At 43.6% G+C, this 21021-nt stretch overlaps 1 protein-coding gene across 9 annotated transcripts in view; it reads right to left on the bottom strand.

Moving 5' to 3' along the window:
- The window catches only part of WNK2 (WNK lysine deficient protein kinase 2), a 119405-nt gene extending 99330 nt beyond the window's left edge, over positions 1-20075 (bottom strand). For all 9 annotated transcript variants that reach the window (XM_031049222.2, XM_031049226.1, XM_031049218.2 and 6 more), the window contains exon 1: positions 19270-20075. In XM_031049222.2, the coding sequence (XP_030905082.1) occupies positions 19270-20049 (780 nt within the window). In that variant the 5' untranslated portion in view covers positions 20050-20075. The remainder of the gene's footprint in view (positions 1-19269) is intronic.
- Between the last annotated feature and the right edge of the window lie 946 nt (positions 20076-21021).

Below are 21021 nucleotides of genomic sequence, written 5' to 3'. Positions count from 1 at the left end.
ATTAAATCTGAAAACTAGACAGCATTTCCATGGTCAGCATCCAGTTGAGGTTAATATGACTGTTCAGACTGTGAGCTATTTAGTTTATCTGTGAGATCTGGAACACAATATTGCCTAATCTATTTTCAAGAAAACCTCATGGGTATCCTGGTGCACACATTCTGCCTTAGAACCATGAGACAACGAACCCCATTTAGAGGGAAAAGAATCCATACAAGCCTATAAGCACTGCAGCACTCAGGATATTAAACTTTACATAGAAACAGTGCTCAGAAAGGTTTGAAGAGGCTCATACATCCCAATTAGATGCCTTCCTAAACCAGTGCCTCTAAGGGGATTGCGCTGCTCATTCTCACCAGGATATCCTCCTTTCCCAGGGACTGAGTTCACAACCTCATCCTCTGGGCAGGCTCACCCACAGCACCAGCAGCAGCACCACAGCTGCTCTGTGCACAAGGTGCCTGCTCCTATTTCCCACCATGCAAGGCAGACAGGAAAGGTCCTGCTCAGTAAAACAGCCGAAGAGCAGCACAGACCCTGTGTCAAACCAGAAGGTAGAGAAGAAGACTTGGAGCTTTTTCAAGGCTCACTGCATTTGTAACATACAAGAGAAAGAACAGTTTGGGCAAAATACTACCCAGAAGGAAGAAGTCCTCCAAACCCCACCTCACATTAAAGAATCAGGTTAGCTTCAGCTCAGGTGGAGAAGCAAGGGAAAGATGATTTAGACAATCCCAGGAGAGAGGAGATACAAAGGTATCCCTCACCCTGACTGCACATTGCCTACAGTTCCCAGCCTCTGGACTTCTCCCACTCCACAACCACCCATTCCCATTTAATTCACCCCTTCATTCCTCTCCTTCCTCCATGCCATGCCCCTTGCAATCATCTATTCATACAGTTTTATCTTCCCTTGGAAAACACTTTGAGTACCTTCACTGTTTTCTGCTGCACTGACATGATATTATTCCCTCCTTACCTCTCAGAGAAAAAAAAAAATCCAAAAACCAGATCAGTGTAACGTGATTTCCATCAGTGGCCAAATTCAAGCTGACACAGGCTGGGTGTATATCAGGTTCAAGGCTACTGCACAGCCCATCGGGGCAGAAAGCCCTCAGTGTGCCTGACACAGAGGCAGTGCCATTTCCATGACTTACTCATCCAAAGACCTTAGTTAACTCTTTCCTGAATTGCATTTTCCTTCTGCTGTGCCTGAAGAGTGGTGAATATCATACAAACATTTGTGAATCAAACAAACAAACAAGGTCTGGAATAATCCCACTCTCTTTGTGTGCTGGCATTTAATGCTGAGCCTGCTTTCCTAAGCAGTCACATTTTAGTTGTCCTACAATTTGCTAGCAGATGACAGTACTTGTTGTCCTTTATATCCACATTACATAACCATGCCTCTGCATGTGTACGAAGCTCTCCAATATCAGCTTTAACCACATTTTCCCTTGTACATTCACAGCAGCTTTGAGAGGAAGGAACATTAGGAAGTCAGTCTCATGAATTATCATCTTGCCTTAATACCACACAGGACCGTGCTTTTAAAGTCTGCCCACCAAGAGGCACAGCTTCTGCAGAAACAACACATGAAGGGGGAGAAAAAGCTGTAAGAGTGGTCTACCCTGAAGCTGAATTTTCAGAGCTCCATTAGACTTCTTCCTTTCCAAACAACTTTAATTATTCACCTGTCTGCCCATGCCAGCAGAACAGCAAAGGAGAGCAGTGCCTGCAGGAACCTGATGGCCACAACCACCAAGAACTCAACCACCACCCACTGATCCCGTTACAACTTGTTTCCCATCCCTGAAGCACCTACACAGGCATTGCTGAGCCAGCAGATTTCATAGCAGGTAACCCAAGTAAATTTTGCTTTCTTGCATTGCTCCCCGCTTTGCCAGACTCCCTTTTGCTGGGTGCTCTGCCCCATGGATAGAGGTTGGTCCAGCACTCCCTGAGTATCCTGTCCCACACACCATGGGGAGAGGAGGAGATAGAGGCCATTTGGGGAGACAAATTCTCAGCCTCTGCTGTCAAAGATCCATTTCTGATGATTAACAAACCCACTGAAATTCCTCCAAAGCCAATCTCTCTCCAGCTTTGCAACAGCTCAGAAATATTGTTCTTTTATCATAGAAAAAATATGAAGAAAAAAAAATTGCAGATTCTAACTTCATACAGAAGATTTTTGTTAACTGAAAAGCATCATCCAGCACAGCCTAGTATGATGTGCCTTGCTTTCTTTTATTATAAAAGTTGGATTTGAGGCATAATAGTTCATTTAAATTATTATGTAAAGTGAGGAAAGAATTTCTTCACCCAATTAAAGTTGAGGGCTCTTGAGAAATAAAAAGATGTGCACTTAAATACAGAACAAAAGACATCCCTTAACTGGAGTAACACAACAGAGCTCACCCAGCCTGAAAGAGGACTTGGAAGGAACTGTAGAAATAGGTCTCTTCAGAATTCAGGCAATAAACTTAAACTACAACAGATCCCTTACAATAGCATCAGCAAGAATAACTACCTAGAAATAAACTGATGAAGCACGCAAGTTATGGTGGGTAAACCAGGACATGCCTCAGTGTTTGCCAGAAACTTAAACAGAAAATACAAGCACCAAACAAATACAAATATCACAAACCAAAAACCAAAAGGACACACACTTAAAGGAAGCCACCACAGGCCTGTTTGTATGGGTTTAGAGGACCTGCAGTTAGACTGCAAAAAGGATATAGGTAATAATTTTCTTATTACAGCTTTTGGCTGCTGTTTCAAGGAAAGACAGATTAGATACCATATCTGTTTGGTCTGACTTCAAATTAAAAGCTCTGTGATGACCTTTCATTCCCAGTAGGGTGTTTTAGTTGGTTTGGTTGGATTTTTTAAAAGTCTGTTAACTACATTAGGTCTTCCAGAACATTACCCTGAAGAAAAATGATTTCAAATGTAAGAGACAAAAATAGGATTGGAAAGAAATGCATCAGCAGAGGTTTGGCCTACAAATTCCATTCACAAACTCCCAGGTTCCCACCCTACAGATGACCAAGGGGAGCCCATGGTCGTGCTGTGATGGACCCAAAGCCCTGCTCTGGTCCAGAGCTGGTGGGCACCCTGGCACAACCATTGCTGTTGCCGGCAGCTTTCGACAGTAAGACAATTAAGACACTAAGAAGAACCAAACACAAAGTCCACACACCATAACATCAAGACATCTCACATGGAGATAAGATTTTGCAACTTACTAAACATACACAAGCAAATTTCTCCAAAAACCTGGCAGGCTCAGCCTTTAATAGGTTTTAATATTTCCAACTTCCAACTGATGAAGCTGCCATGGGAAAAGATGAGCCCTAATCTGCAGTTCTGAGAGGAACCAGGAAATACAGGTGTAGGAAGTAAAACATCCTGGCCTATTGAACTTTAAAAGGATAAAAAAAATAAAGCCTGGGAGAGTTTCTTAATTGCATTTAAATTCCCATAGCCTTTTAAAGAGCTGGAGAAATGCAAGTAGAAGATTTTGGGAGTTTTCTCCCTGACAACCAAGACAAGGCTGGATGAAGAAGTTTTTCTTATCACACCCCTTTCTCCCAAGACACTTCCATGGGAAAAATAAACTTTAATTCCCATTTTAATAATACACATGTGAAAAGTACGCTAGGGGTGCATTTCAGGTGCCTGCTTCCAGCACAAACATCCTGTAGCTGCCAGCCACAGAGACACAACATGCATTTATTACCCAGGAAGGAAGCACTTCCCAGGATGTGCCAGATTAGCCCTTCCGGGTCTTTCCCCCAACTATGACATTAAATCCAGAAAGTTTCTCCTTACCCTTTTCTACTCTTTCAGTTAACCTAATCTGAGAAATAATCTCTGGTATTTCCCTGCTGCACTGCAAAGAACAAGTGGTGAGCAGCCTCCCTGGAATGCATCACTATCAGCACACTGCTGAACCTTTCATTTTGGGAAAAGCTTGGTTTCCATCAAGCTCTAGATGAGAAAGTTTTCAAAGAACACTCAGCTTATATCAGCACTTTTAAAACCTGCAGCCCTGATCCAGCTCTGGGGCAGCAGCACAAGAGGGACGTGGAGCTGTTGGAGCAAATCGAGAGGATGCCATGAGGATGCTGCAAGGGCTGAAGCAGCTCTGCTCTGGAGCCAGGCTGAGAGAGCTGGGTGGGGGCAGCCTGGACAAGAGAAGGCTCCTGAAGGGGAGACCTGAGAGCAGCTCCTGTGCCTAAAGGGGCTGCAGGAAACCTGGAGAGGGGCTTGGGACAAGGGCCTGTAGGGACAGGACAAGGGGAATGGCTTTAACCTGCCAGAACAGGGGAGACTGAGATGAGCTCTTAGGCAGAAGCTCTTCCCTGTGAGGGTGCTGAGGCGCTGGCACAGGGTGCCCAGAGAAACTGTGGCTGCCCCATCCCTGGCAGAGTTCAAGGCCAGGTTGGACACAGGGGCTTGGAGCAACCTGCTCTAGTGGAAAGTGCCCCTGCTGCCCATGACAAGGGTTTAGAGCTGGATGAGCTTTCATGACCCTTCCAACACAAACCAGTCTGTGGTTTTGTGTAAGAATATAATTTGATTTACTGAAATATAATTCTTTTACTAAAAGTTTTTGGTTTAGTTCACAAGACTACATATGTACAGGTTGGAGCTTCAAGAGGTTCCAAGTCGCTGTAGTCAAATTCTTGATATCCTAGAAACAGGTGCTCAAAGTATTCAGCAAAGGACTTCTTGCAGGAGGAGGCTGGGTTGGTCTTGCCAACAGATTCAGCCAATTTTCAAAGTACTGACTGGTTTGAATATCATAAATAATAATAAAACATCAAAATCGAGATATGGATTATCATCCCATACAAAAACATCAAAGCATGTTTAAGATTGATGAAAAACTTAAAAGTCACAAAGTGATCTAATTAAAGTATCTTCAAGCTTTTTTCATAAGTTTTCAATTTAGCAGTTCTAAGAGCATTTTATTTAGTGCAATGAGATAAAAGATCTAGCACAGCCTTCCTTGAGGCTGCAACTTAAATTTAATGATCAAATTTCTCAATTTACTAGCATCTTAAGAGCATGCTAGCACATGGTCAGCACAGTCTTGTACACGGGTTTCAAGAGAAAAATCAATGTATCAGTTGCAGTGTAAAGAAACAGTTAAAATATTTGTAAAAGCAGGTTTTAAGTAGAACTACACAGCAAATGCACAATGCACCTAATCTCAGCCCAGGTACCTTTTAAAGAAAGCACTTGAGAATCCACAAATTGTTTTGTGGATTTGCATTTGTTTGCATTTTTTAAACACCCAGGCATGCTTTGCCTACCAGAGCTGCACAATATATTCTGCACCACTACAGTTGAGAGTTCCATATACTGCAGTTATTTAAAAACCCGCATACTTTAAAGGGTCCTTGAACAAAGAATAATACTTATTGAAATGATCTTACTCAATACTCACTAAATTCAGGAGGACATTGACAATTTTAGGTTCTTGTATTTCTCTTACTTGCACAAACATTTTATCCATACTGATTACTATAGCACATTATTGGGGGTTATTTTTAAAGTAACTCTCACATACATCTCATGGATATGCAGTAAGTAAAGACCAAGGAAAACAAACTCTTTCCATAAATATGAAAGCAAACAGCAACCCAGCAGTTGACACCAAAATAATCTAAATCAAATCACAACACAGCCATTACTTAATGAATTGACTCCACTCTCGGCACCGTTATCAGCAATATCACTTCAGCTATTTAATAAGGCTTAACACTATAAAATGAACTCAGATAGCAGCTATAATGTTCCTTAAAATGTTATTTTTCAAAGATAGGTAGAATTATTGGGTTTTTCCCTGAAAAGCAGAGGAAGCTTTTAAGCATGTATTTTTGCCTCCACATTTGGGGTTAAGGAAAAGTCTATCCACTGAACTGTTGACTCTCTGGCTACGTTATAAATGTATACATACGTATTCGCAAATATGCTGATTTTGCATTGTGTCTTCCTTTGTGGAGATTACAGCTCAGTACAGGCTTACTTATTGTCACTGCTGTATACTGTATATAGCTACAGAGTTGCTTTTGTCATCTCCAACCATTCACATTAATGTTGCAAGACAACACTCAAGACCTGCTCTCATCACACCACAATCAATGCAAGGAATTGTTTCAAAACCAAGTAAATCTGCATTGTAAAATTGGACAGACCCACAGTAAAAAGCTACTGCTCTGTGAATGTTACTATACTTCAAAATACATAGCATGCTTTCAACACAGGCTGAATATAATGCTTATTGAAACACATGTATAAACTCTGGCCCATGGATTCTAAAACTTTGATACATGAGCACCTTAGAAATACTCTATTTTTCTGTTTTAAACTGAGCTCATTAAAACAGGTAAACAAGCTTTCATGACCAATTACTCATCTGTCTTAGATCTCTAAGAGTAATTAACATTTCAGCATGTTAAGATCTTCCAGCTAAACCAGTCCTTCCATTTTAACATCCATGCAATTAAACACTGCTTTGTCACATATTCTAGTTCTTTTACCCTTAAATACGTATCCTCTCAGATAAACAGATGCGGAACTGTACTAAGTTGATGGAAAAATTGAAAATGTTGCTCAGAAGTGATGTAATGATGATAAACAAGGAATGGTTTTTACTTAATTCATCCAGGCTGAAAAATTACTTTAAAACAGGCTTGAAACTCTACTGCGTCCTCTGTATAGATTGCAGAGTCACCCTCCACTGTTGCAGTGTGTTCCTTGGGGCACTGTATAAGCACTAGAAATAGCACAGGCTCTGCCAGGCTGTCAATGGGGCACAGAAGAGCTCTGCCTCAGGAGTAGTAGTACCCAGGGTCTCCCCAACAACCTTAGTCTTGCTGCCACCCTCCATCCCCACCGGACCACTCTGGAGGAACAGAGCACCATCTCTGCAGAACACATGCCAACAGCACAAGCTGCAGCTCTCCTTACAGTGCTCGTCCCCAGTTCCCAGGAGTTTGGCATTTTTCAGACTTTAACTTAGCAAGAGCAAGACAAAGCCAAGAAAGCTTCTCCCAGTTATTTCTAGTGGTTGTCAGAAAAAAAATATAACTAAATCCAAAGCTTGGTTTTCAGCATTTGTTTCTTCAGGGAATAAGACTACACTCATGCTGTGTGTGTATCTACTGTTACTCACAATACACAATAAACTGGGGTAGTTGATCACAGAAACAAAGCACCTCATAATTTTGAGGTAATCTGATATAAAAGGGAAAGAAAATTCTCCAGTTGCTCCCACTGCAGGAAAAACTGCAGAAAAAGCACAACCTTAGTATCTGTAAAATCGATAGATAAGCACATTCAGAAATAACCAAACTGGGAGAAGCAGTTCCAAGGGCAGTTCGCATCTTCCTAGGTACCGAGGGCTCCAACTACAAGATGGTTTCATCAGTTACCCTGTGACAGAAATCCATGATGAAATATACACTATATCTTTCAAGATACAAAGATTCATAAGCAGTGACAGAATTCTCTCTTCCTGCACGCAAAACTCAGTGAAAACGTTTTAATGGCTTCTTTCTTTTTTTAACAGAATTCATTAATTACAATTTCATATGATAGGATGTAATAAAAGCATACATAAAATACACAATGTTAATTTTATCAAATCTTTTTCTTCAAAAAAAAAAAACCCCAAAAAACAGCATTTACAACATGTGTACTGTTAAAAAAGGAATTGCAGCATCAGAATTGGGGCACCTAAGCATCAACAAGGCAGTCAGGTTACCTGTATTAGTCATTGCTAAAGAACAGAAATAAACAATTACTACTCAAGAGGTTATAAAATACCTTTATCATGTAATCTCATTAGATGCCAATTCATTTTCCTTTATTTCTCTGCAAATTCCAATTTCCATCCCAAGTTCATCAGGATTTTTGGAAAGATCGGGAAGTACTACAGCTGGCACTGTCAGCCCCACAGCTGCACACAGCAGTTGCCCAAGAAAACAGCATACACAATGGGAAGACAGTGTTTTATGGGATTAAGCAAAGATGATAGCTTCATGCAATCATGAAGATGACCCCCTAAGAAAAAAGGGGCATGAAAAAGGAACAAGTATATTTATATATACCAGAAGGTGTTAAAGAGCAGGACCCTGTCCTTATAACTTTTGGGATGGTGGTAAAGAACACAGAAGAAAAGAAATGAGAAGGAAAAAAAAACCTGCTTTTAAACAGCCTGCTGGAAAGTTATGAAGTAGCACCTATTTGTGATAAAGGCTCCCTAGAAAAATACAAAGCAATGCAGGAATGGGATGATGAAACACCCTGCAATCGTTCCCTAACCTGTAACAAAACCAGATCAGCATCAGTCACCCCTCCCCCCCCCCCCCCCATGAGAACTCGGGGTTCAGCAGCAGTGATCTCATGGTTGGGTCCTAGGTTAGCAAGCTGTGTATTTCCTGTTAGGCCCTGTTCAGGCACAGCTAACCCACCTCCTCATCACAGACCCTCCACTTTCAGTCATTCTCTATGACTATCTTCACACCACAAGATTCCCTCCCAACACAGACTACACTCTGACACTTGCTAGAAACTGAGCTGTTCAGCAACATCACAAAGAAAAATATGGATAGTTATTAGTGTCACAAAAGTCAATAACCACCCAAAGCCCCATTTATGTGCAACAGCTACTTTTGAATACACCAACTCCATCATCTCAAGTCTCTCATTTCACACACAAGAGCGCAAAACCAAAGTTATTTAGATAAGTTTCCTTTGAAGCCCATGTGTAAATGGGCACTAGCCTGTTCTCCCCCTCCTTCAAGCCTCCTAAGAGATAACTCTGAAAAAATATACACACGCTTTGCTAAATGAAGCTTCATGTTTAATGCTTTGATGCAAAGGCACAAGAAAAATGAGGTGGTTGGTGACAGCCAACATGGCTTCACTAATGGCAAATCCTGCCTAACCAATTCAGTGGCCTTCTATGATGGGGCTACAGAGCAGATGGATAACAGCAGAGCAGTTGACATCATCTACCTGGACTTCTGCAAAGCATTTGACACTGTCCCACATGATATCTTTCTCTCTAAGCTGGAGAGACATCAATTTGATGGATGGACTACTCAATGGGTAAAGAACTGTCTGGATGGCTGCATGCAGAGGACCTTAAAGCTCCAAGCACAATCCAACCTGGCCTTGAACACTGCCAGGGATGGAGCCTAAAAACATCTTAAAGGTTGCCCTGTCTGCCTTTATAGGAACCAGCCCCAGATGCAGAGTTCACCGCCCACTGTCTGGTATAGGTCTGATACCAGCCTAAACAGAGTGTCCTTAAGGTCTGAAATGGAGACTCCAAAGTGAATTTCCTATTTAAAGACCAAATGAGCACTGCTACTTGACACCAATGGGCCTCAGCAGCTATCAGTAGCCTAGACGAACTTACAGGTCAAACTTCCTTTAGATAACTTGAGTCCAGTTCAAGAGTCTGCCACACATCTGAAGAACAGCAGATTATCAGCAGGAGCTTTCCTCTCACTGTTTTAGAGGGAAGTCACAGAAAAATACCCCTATTTGTTCCCTGAAGCAGTGTTTAGAGCACTTCAATTTAATTATTATTAACAATTAACAAGGACATTACAAATAAGTCCCAAATATCACACTCTCCCTGCTTTGCTCCCATCTGCCTTTGCTGGAAGCTCGTCACAGGCTTCAGTTAGGCTGAGCTGCCGCAATGCTTTTTTGAATTCATTAAGGCCAATGAAAGATGTTACACAAGTTATTACAGCTTGTGCAAGAACAAAAAGAATATCAGAAGTCTGGAGTGCAGTGGAGCCTGATGCTGCATCCCTGGGAGGAAGTACAAAACACACCACACAAGGGAGCACATAACCTGAAAAGACTTATAGATGGGCTATAAGCAACCATTCCAGGCCATTCTTACTGATACATTTTACCTTATATCCTGCAGCTTAATACAAGTGGTTGTGTAATTTTTTCCTCTACTTCTACTATTAATTTTATATATGCACAAACATTAAGTACATAAATAGCCACCCCCATTAGTTATGTTTGTGCTGTTTGCTAAAAGACAAGATAGTCTCATCCTCCATTAATAATCAAAGGCAATACAAATTTACTGAAATTGAGAGACAAGCAAGTCCATTTACTAGTGCAACACTTGCTTTATTATCTATAACAATTCTCAAAACACACTGATAGGAAAGAGAAACAAAATAAGCGAAAAAACACATAACCATGGCAATTCTCCTTAATTTATCAGTAAAGCCTAGAACAAAATAAACATATTTAGAATTGGTTTTACAAGGTCCGGATCTCACCAAAGCTTCAGCAGAGCTCTGTACAGGCCTGCAGCAATGAGACAAATCCACTGGAAACTGTGATTTACTCCCCTCACCCTTCTACAGTGTTCTGTTTCCACAGGCAGGATTGATTCTGCTCAGCCAACCACCACAGCTGTACTAGCTCCAGCAAGTACAACAGGTCACCCAAATGTTGCTCTGATTGAAAAAACCCAGACGGCATCAGGAAAAGAAATGTTCAAACACTGCTTACTGTTCAAAAATCTGGAATAAACACAGTAACTTCACTCCTTCAAGCACATACCATCAAGAGAAAAGTACACCCATTGCAGTAGCAAACACAGGCAATGCTTTCCTTATCATGCCTTCGTAAAATACTCTGCTCTCAGGAGGCGGTGACCAATTGTCTTTTACACTTTTTAATGAAAGCTGATTTTATAGAATACCAATAAGGTTTGATTATTTAGGTATAGCACCTTCCTCCAGCTCTTCAGACTTACTAGGATTTTGGCAGTTTTAAGAACTTGAATCCCTGACAATGGTGTTTAGACAAGCACAGGAATACACAAAACAACATTCCTGTGCTTGGTACAGAACTAGTTTATCAAAGCCTGTAGTTGGCTAAAAAGTTAACAGAAAAGGTAAGATAGTTCCCCTAAAAGCATAAACATACACAGGAAAAAAAATAAAATCAGCATTTATCTATGCAGATTTACATTCAAATCCTTTGAGTTAGGTCAAAATCATTTAAAATAGTTTTGAGAACTGGACTACAGCAGGATTATCAGAGAGGCAAACTGGGAGTTTAGTAACCAAATACAGTACAGCTTTCCCTAAAAAGCATTGCAGAAAAGGACTAGCACCAGAGAAACATGCCTGCTTCCTCTCAAGTTTTCATTTTCTTAGGAAAAAAACACTTGGAATCAAAGCCATGACTCTAAGCTTAATATAATCAAAAACTACATTAATTCAAACTAACTTGCGTAAAGTGCTACCGAGATTCACGATAGGATCAAATACTACTTAAAAAGTGTTTCATTTTCCCTTAAATCAGCAATGGAGATCAGATTAAATTCAGAAAGAAATGGCCAGATAAAAAGCCCCACACATTATTTGAGCCTTCTTTCTCCTGTTTCCAAGTTTATGAGTGTTTTGTATCCCTCTGTAGCAAGCAAGTCAAGAACAGATGGTATTAGATCTTAAGTTACTCTTTCCTTGATATTTTCTGGGATTCTGTGATTTTAAAAGAGATGTATATTCCCATAATATGGCATCTCATTTCACCCATTAGTCCCACTGCATATTTAACTACCATATTACACAGCCATTATACTGTATTAACACAATAAAGCAAAATTATTTTCCAGTAAATCACTTACTAAAATCTAATTGTGTATACTGTGATACCTGATAAGAATTAAAATAAATGTAGAGCTATATGGAAGATTTCTAAGGAGGGAAGAAATCCCCTCCACTCCAGAAATCCACTTATTTGGAATAATGCTGTGGGATCAGACTGTAAATGTTGGCATGCTTAGACTGTGGATATGGCATGTTTAAGTAATACATTTTTAGTAACAATTTTTTCTTAGAAAGCACTCTTGGGATGAGGGTGAACCGAAAACCCACGTATTTAAGACCACTCAAACCTGCAAGGGAACATCTTCCAAAAGTAATATTCAAGATGACTCCAATTATTTGAGTTCACTTATTTTTCTTTCAGGGATTGAGTAGAAGTGATACTACCTCACTGCACTAACTGGATAGATCAGGAGTAAGCCAAGGCACTGCTGACAAGTTACTCTAGAAAGTTTTTGGTATATATTTTATTGTCAACTGACTTAGAGTTCTAAATTCATCAATCCTTACATGCAACTAGCTGTCAACTATGATGCTTCCTAAGGCTTAAAGCTGTTCAGTGACATGACATCCTGTATCCACAACACAGGTGATTGCAGGAGACACAGGAGAAGCAGGACTTGCAGTCTTCTCCTTGCATCAATTTCTGAGTGTCTTATCTTTTACATAGACATCACCAGCAAGAAGAAAAACAGAACAGACCAGAAGCTATGCAGCATTCTGGAATTCAGAATGGACAAATAATTCTGAATGGACAAAATTCCCAACAAGCAAGCTGTTTTGGATAAACATTATGAGAGAACAAAGACTTCATTCAAGGATATGGGAAGCTGCTTATGAAGATTAGTCCATTCCAGAGCAACAGATCAATCTAATGCAACAGGGTCTACTTCATGGCTTATGTGGAAATTAGATTTAGGGAGATCTACAAGTACTTTTAGGGAAGAGAGGTATGGACAATGAGGGCACACACCTTCCTTCTTAGAACATACTGAACAGTTCATGATCTTCCACCAGTTGATCAAAGCCTTTTTATTTCCCCTGCTGAAGTGAGATAGAGGCAAAGAGCAGGCATGACTCTTCTCTATAAACATAAAGAAAAATCACCACACCAGGTCCAACAGAGATTTGAAAGTATCATTCATCTCACAGTTTTAACAGCTGATCCGGACTCCACTGCAGAAAAGGCTGCAGCCATTCACTTCTGCAGAGAATACAACTGTAATACTTGGTTCCTCCACTTCAGAGCTACACAGGAATAGCAAGAAACTCGATGAAGGTTGTTCGTTGCTGACTTCTCAGCTCCACAAAAAAATGACCAAATTTCCCCTTCCTTGCAAAGCTAGGTGTCAGGCACACCAAATTGGGATAACACCCATGTTTTCTAAAGGGCCAATATCACTTCAGAGAAATTATGCATTTCCTGATGTAACTTCAATTTCAGATGTACAAACTTAAAAAAGAGTTCTGCCTCTACATGACTCAGATATTCATAGAATCACAGCATGTTTCGTGTTGGAAGGGACCTTAAAGCTCATCCAGCTCCAACCCCTGGCCACAGGCAGGGACCCCTTCCACTAGAACAGCTTGCTCCAAGCCCCATCCAACCTGGCCTCGAACACTTCTCCAAACATTACTTGCATAAACCCCTCCTATTTCAGAGCAAAGACCTATCTTCCAACAGGAGTTCCAAGAGTCATACATCTCACATAACATGCCTTTGTTTGCCCTTTTCCTGTAAGTACAGGCTGTCAAGGTATCATGCATCAGCATGTTTAGTTTGTATTTATTACCAGAACTACCCCAGAACCTACTGAACACACACATGGAAGTATCCTGCTGTCGGCAATCAACAGCTATATCATGGCAAGTCTAAACAGCAGACTTCCCCTGATTGGACAGTTGTAGCAAGCTCTTCTCAGCACTCAAACCCAAACCTAATACTCTCATGGGGTTCCTAAAGCACAAGAGGTTTACCACTACCTCCCTCCTCAACAACCCTTCATATGTGATCCTTACAGGGATGGGTAGATAGAGTGTGGAGGCCTCAAAGAATCTCTGTTCCCAACCTCTGCAGCATCTCTGAGCTCTCAGAGCATGCAAACACTCTACCTCTAGGAACCAGCAGCTAAATTGCTATTGCCCCCCTTTTAGGACATTATGAGTGCCACTGAACTTCCTTCAAACCTGTTACACCCTAATCACCAGACAAGATCATAAATCACAGAATCATAGAATAGTTAGGGTTGGAAATGTAAGCACATTAGAGACACAAGTCAGACTGCACATCAAGCAGAAGCAAGTAACAGGTTGCAACATCAACTTCCTCCCTCCCCCTCATCAGCTGTGCACAAGAGATGGCCAAAGGAACCAGAAATACCCTTTACACCAAGTTCTGATATTACTTTATTCACTCTTACAGCAACTGGACCCACACATGTAGCATGGAGAATTTAACCAGGATTCAAGACCACACAACAAACCTTCAGGCAAAATGTACTCAAAAGAAAAAGAAAGGAGACTTGTTTGATTCAAAAGCAGAATCAAAGTTTGACCCAGCTCTATTTACTGAATTTGAGAAGCAGTCTATTAATAGTTCACTACCATATCCCTATCCTGCTTCTGTGTCAGGGCAACAGCAATATTAACAAACACCAGTGATACAGGCAAATGTTTTCATATTGACACTGTACAGCAGAGATAAACTAATTGTTTAATTTAAAATAGAAGTCACTATCTCATAAATTAACTTAAACGAGACAAAATGGGTCTCAGAGTTAATTTAACATGAGCACACAGCAGTATCAGATTCAAGCTTTGAAACAGTCTCCTTCCTTTCTTCTCCCAAACAAATTTTCTAAATCATTCTGTTCATTTACACTACAAAGTTTACCCAGTCAATAAATTAACAGCATCAAGAATAACCAGCTACTGTTGCAGCATCAGATGAATGCTGCCAGCCAACAAGGACACTACAAAAGGACAACAGTGAAAATCCTGAACAACAATAAACCCTGGATTCTTTATACAGGGGCATAGGACATCCTCCTTCCACATCATGTCATTTTGCCACAAGTGACTTGCCAGCTAGAGCAAAGTGAACTTGCTTTAACACTCTATTTTACAGGCTCCCACTTCCAACCAACAGCATCTGAGCCATGAACCTTGGCTATCACTTTAAGCAACTACCACAGATCTTCAACTGGACATAAGATGGAAAATACCACTTCAAAATTTAAAATCAATAGATACAGGCATCATAGCCTTCTCTCATACATAAGGTAACACAGCAATAAGCTGCATGCTTCTCCTCCCTTCCTCCACCTTCAACCAGGCACTTTGTTTCAAGGAAAGATTATCAGCCTTAGAAACAAAAAATAGCAAGTTGACATAGGTCTAGCATTAATGATTTTAACTGCCCTTTTTATTCACCTTACATAAAACAAAGTCTAATTTCATCTCATGTCTAGAATATTCATGCCATGTTAAAAAAAAAAAAAAAACAATCAGTTACTTGCCAATCTAGATGAGCTTCTTGTTTGAGGAATAAAAACTAAGATCAAGAAAATAAATTATTATCTGTTCCCATATTAATCCTGCATATATATCAAATGAAAGAAGGGTTCAGAAATGTATCCACATTTACAACTGGATTTCCAGTAAAGATCCATGCCCTCCAAAAATGTGAAACTCCTGAACATCACAGTGATTTGATCCATACAACATACTTTTCCTTGTTTGGGCCATTTGAAAAGCCTGGCAATGACAAAGCGCCAGAAAACAGTGAAATCAAACCCTCCTTAGGGCAGCATGTGGTTGTTTCACCCTTACAGACCCCTTGGTGTGGTGGCCATTTGGAAAATGGTCCCAGAGCTATTCTAATACTCTTGATTTCTAATTTCACCTATATGGGCAGGGAAGGAAATTTGACCTCTGCCTATCCTTCACCCTCACATACTTAAATACCTCTAACATCCAGTACCTGAACTGACCTCTGTCCCAGGAAGCATCAAGGACTCCCATGCATTATCACAGAATAGGTAGAGTGAAGTACAAGCCTTGGGCAAAAAGTGGAAAAGCCTGACTTCTCTGCAGTGCTCACCAACAGGCATTTCTCACCTTCCCACCACAGGTACAGCAATGGCAGGATAAATCCTAGAGTAGTTTGGGTTGGAAGGTCCTTAAAGCTCATCCAGTCCCAACCCCCTGCCACAGGCAGGGACACCTTCCAATAGAGCAGGTTGCTCAAAGTGGAAGATGAGACAGTCTGTCCTTTACACGTCTTCAAAGGCAACTAAAAATTAAATACAATCAAACAAGTTAAATATTCACAGACTAAGCAAAACCATAAAGTACAATGAGGTTTTTGCATTTGAGATAGTATCAGGTTTGACTCTTCTGCAGTTTCTCTATATGTTTCCAAAGGGAAATAGGATAGGGATTTTTAAACCATTTATCTAAAAAGATTATTTGGCTTGGCAGCAGTAGATTGTCAGACACTTATCTTTCAACATTTTAGTTCAGAGTGCAGCTCCACACAGCAGTTGTATGCCACCAATTAAAATTAATTACAGCTGTTGGAAACTTTAGAATGCAAACCCTTCCAAATTGCAAGGGCACACTAACTGTGCTCCAATACTTCAGTTTCAGGAAGGAACAATACACCTATTTTCTAGCTAGAATCTGACTATAGCTGTTCATGTCTTCAGGCAGGTCTAAACCCCAGATGTAGTCTGGTTGGCATTTGGAGCCTACCCTAATCCAAGCCATGATTTTGGTTCTGAACCGTAAGCCATCTTTTCAATGAAATAAACCCACGGAACAAAAACAGCTCACAAGGTCTTTGTACACACAGACAGAAAAAAAAAACCCAAAAACCAAAAAAGACACAGGCAACTGTAAACTGGGCTGATAAACTGCTGAGCCAGGACAGAGGCTTAATGCCTGCATGCATCCTCAGTGCTGTTAGTTTTTAACTCTCCAACTCTAAAAGTGCCAAGCACAAATGCATCTCCACAAGAAAGACAGTACAATTTACTACTGGTTTTCCATAAAAAGGCTCCTGGATGGGGTTGACAGTGTGAGATTGTGGAGGAAATAATTCTGTCTTCAACAACATGGTGGTGGCAGCTTCCAGCCTTCTGCTATGTCTGAACTTAGCATTTCTACAAAGAAAGAGACAAACGAGGGCATATCTAACTGGCACAGCTTACATAAAGACTTTCAGAAGTGCCATGAATAAAGTGACCACTTGATAGGAGTCTCTGAATGTTTTCCCAATAAGGCCCCATAGCTGAATTGAGAGTACTGTATAAATCAAAAAGCCCAAGACAACACACAGCTATTCACAACTTCTCCTAACTGCTTCCTTCATGCAAATTCAATCTAGAAACACAGGCTTTAATCCCCATGTTCATTAAAGACCTTTGTCATTCAGTTGACCTTTCTCAATCCAGACCCAATTACTGTCTTCCAAAATTTTCCCTCCATCTCAGGGCACTTGGCCTCAGGCATCACTTCCAAACCTGCAGGCAAACAGACTCTGTGTTCAAGGAAAGCCAGCAGCCCGCACCTACCTCTAGACATTCACACCATTTTCTCTAAATCAGTCAAATAATAAGCTTTCTTTCCATAAATTCTGTATTAATGTGAAAATACCTAGTAGTAAGATCAGATTAAGCTGAATCGCATATAATGAAAACCAGTAGGGATGTTGCAGTTACTAAAAAATTATTCCTTCACATGCAGTTAGTTCAAGAATACCCGAACAACTAACTGGGAATACAATGACCAATCACCAGGCAAGCTTCATGCAATTTCCCCCTCCCAATCTTTTAGGTGTAAATAACCCAATACCCGGAGTTCTCCCAGACATCTGGCAGTCTTGTAGTTAAAGCTATTCTGTTACAGAAAATACACTGAAAATCCACCCATTTCAGTTCCTCTGCTAGAGCACATAGCAATGGCTGTGCAGTGACAGGGCTGGCTTGTGCTGGTCAGACTCACATCTGACCAACATCAGCCCCTTCCTGTGGGAAAACTTTTCCTCTGATAGCATCCCAGTTATTATCCACAATGAATTCAGGCTGCCAAGAAGGACATGGTTCTAAGAAGAAGCCAAAGCCCAGGCCTGCCCACAAGGCTCTTCTCCCAGCAGTGCCCACCCCATCTCCCTTTTATATCACCTCAGCAACCCCATAGCCTATCCCATTTCCCTACAAGTCCTGCAGAACCCTTCTGGGCCAGAGGGAGAAAGGGGTTAAATCCCTCACCACCACTCCACCATGTCCTCAGAGCCATACTTTCCCTGTGCTCTGCATCCATGCCTAATGAAAGCCAAGGGAACACGATTATGAAGACCAATAAGTGCTCCCCATACTTCTTAAGGAAGTAGTGCTGTGGGGAGTTGTGATTGTATTGGGTAATGAAATCATTAGGCAATAAAGATGTGCTGTACATCCATCCCCAGCTCTGGCAGTGATTTACAAACAGAATGGGCCAACATTAAAAATAAACAATCAGGAGTTCCAGCTTATTATACCACACTATTTACATGCTATTCTCTAATACTCTCATAGGCCATGAAGCTTGGACAACCAGTAGAAGTTTAAGGACCTCAAACTATGACTAGTTCCCACCAAAAATCACATATTAACTCAGACTAAGTAACAGCTCAAGGAAATAAAAATGGTCTTCAGTTCTCTTAGAGGGTGCCCATTTGAATGAGACACAACAGAAAAAGTAGGAAAGAGACAAAATCTTCACCAAAAATATAAGCATATACTACCATAATTTTTATGGAAGTGAGAATATAAAAGCCAGAGAAAAGAGTAACCCTTATGTCCCAAACGAGCAAAAGACAGTTATCTAAACCCTCACTGTCTGCTGGTATTACTGGATATTTCTCTCCAAAGAACTAGACCTCAAATCAGATCTTTTATTTAAAATCTTCCTTTTAAATGATATTTGGCTAGGCAAGTCTTTGATCTAACTGAAGGACTTTTGGAGGTTTGATTCACAAGATCTGGCAACAATCAATTTTTCAGAGCAGTGGAAAGGGCAAGGCACAGAAAATCTTCAATTTCTGCAACAGCATAATGCACCGATGTTTGAAGCAAAAGGAAAGTTCATTCCTGCAAATGCACCCTAAGTTCGTTTATGTTTGGTGTCTTTTTAATGCAGACCTGCTTCTCCACTGCTGCTAAACCAAGCTGCTGCTTTCTGAAGGGCCAGACTGAAGCACAGACCAGGGGCAGGGAGGAAGACTAGCCCAGTTTAGCTCTTCTTGGCATGCTTTGGGCACTGGGAGAGTGACTCACGACCTCTATGATATGACAGGTCTTGCGCTCATGTCCTTGCTGTCAGCAGGCAGATCCCAGGGCCGAGAGGGTTAAGCCTGGGAGGAGTGTACATAAGGTGGTAGATTCTGAGCCAATGAGATTATTGCGCTATAGTTAGACACTAGATACTAAGCAATGGTGACTATAAAGGCTGCTCAAAGCTGAGCTCTGTAGATGACAGCGGCATGTTGCCCTTAGCTTCTAGGCTTACAAAGCAGAAAAAGCACAGGAGGATGAGCTCAGCTTACCTGAAGTTCACACCATGCGACTTCCACCCACGTCTCCGTGTCCAGACCCTTATAGACCGTTTTGAAGGATCCCCTCCCGAGTTCAATATCAAACTTTAGGAACCTGCCATCCAGCGAGGTGGCAACCGCTTTCATATCAGCCTCCTCCTCCTCGGGCTCCTCTTTTTTAGCCTTGCTCTGATCTCTGGAAGCATCCACCGCCTCTTTCCTCTCAACATCTCTGCCAGGTTCCTTCTGCTCCTCGGTGCCCGCGGCGCTGCCCGGGCCCGGCGCTGGTCTTGGCCCGGCGGCAGGCTCAGACCCCGGGCAGCCAGGCTCCGGGGACCTGTGTCCTGCTTTCGCCCTCTCCGCAATTATCCTCCTGGTTTTGGGGAGCAGGATGATTTTCCTTTGATGCTCCGACTCGGGAAGGTCGAACGGGGGCTCCTCCTGGTCCGAGTCCACCACGCTCCTCCGCAGGAAACGCTGATGGACCATTTTGGGGTCCCTGGAGGTGGGGGCGCGGGGCGGCGGAGCCGGTCCCCCCGGGGCTCCCGACATTGCAGCAGCGTCCGCGGCCGCCTCGCTCCTCTTGCCACCGCCGGGGCCGTCAATATTCATGCTCGTCTCCGCAGCCGGGGAAGCGCCGGGCTTGGCATTCGCTGGAACCTCGCCACGGCCGCCGCCTCCTCCTCTGCCTCCCCGCCGAGGTGCCGATCTGGCATCGCCCCCAGTTTCCATGAGGTCTGAGGTTTCAGCGACCGCCGCCGCCCCCGGGCTGGGGCAGTCACCGTGGTCCATGCCCTCTCCGGGCCGCCCCACCGCCACCTGCGAGGGGCAAGGCACAGCACAGCAGCGCCCTGACGCACCGGCCACTGCTCCCCTGCCCGCGGGCACCCCGGCCCCGGGGCTTCCAAACAGGAGGGCTCCGGCGAGCCAGGCCCCCGGGCTGGGCCGAGCCGCAGCCGCCGCGCTGCCCGCCCGCCCGCCCCTCCCTCCCCGCGCGGCAGCGCAGCGACCGCAGGTCCGTGCAGCCGCGGGGGTGCCGCGGGCTCAGGTGCGCGGCGAAGCCGCCTCACCTGCGGAGGGAGCTGGCAGGGCCGCGCACAAAGGAGCGTGCGGGGCCGCTTACTTACGTGCGGAGCGGGGGGCTACCGCCCTCAGCGCCATGGAGGGGGATGAGAAGGGCGGCGGAGAGAAGGGGCGGGTACCACCGCCTGTGCGCCTGTCTGGGTGTGCGCGGCGCGGAGCGGGTGCCGGGGGAGCCGGCTGCCGGGGCTCCGCGGCCCGCCCCTGCGCTCTGCAGCACGGCCCTGCCAGCAACACCGGCCTCCCGCTCCGCTCCCCACGGCTCCGGGTCCGCGGCGAGCCCCTGTCCGCGGCGAGCCCCTGTCCGCGGCGAGCCCTGCGGCAGCCCCCGCCGCGCCCCTAAGGGCGGCCCCAGCCCAGCCCCGCGCCCGGCCCCGCACCCGCCCCGCAGCCGCGCTTTTGTCATTGGGAAGAGCTCCTCGGCGAGCGCCCATTTAAAGCACCGGCGCTCGGCGGCCGCCAATGAAGCTGCGGAGGGCGGCCCCCGGCCCCCCCGGCCCGCCCCCCCGCCGCTGCCGCCGGAGACAATGGGAGAGTCCCGGGCCTCGCCCCGCGGCAAGGGCGGGGAGGGGGGGCCTGCGGGGAGCGCCAGTCCCACCGCAGGTACCGTCGCCAGGACCCTTCCGTCCCTGCGGGAGCGCTGGCCCCGGCGGATCTCGAATCCGCGCAGGGCGAGGAGATGGC

The sequence above is a fragment of the Melopsittacus undulatus genome, chromosome 9 (genome assembly GCF_012275295.1).
Source record: "Melopsittacus undulatus isolate bMelUnd1 chromosome 9, bMelUnd1.mat.Z, whole genome shotgun sequence".
In the NCBI taxonomy this organism is placed as follows: Eukaryota; Metazoa; Chordata; class Aves; order Psittaciformes; family Psittaculidae; genus Melopsittacus; species Melopsittacus undulatus.
The sequence above is the reverse complement of the archived record's forward strand: the minus strand, read 5'-3'. Positions and strand labels throughout refer to the sequence as shown.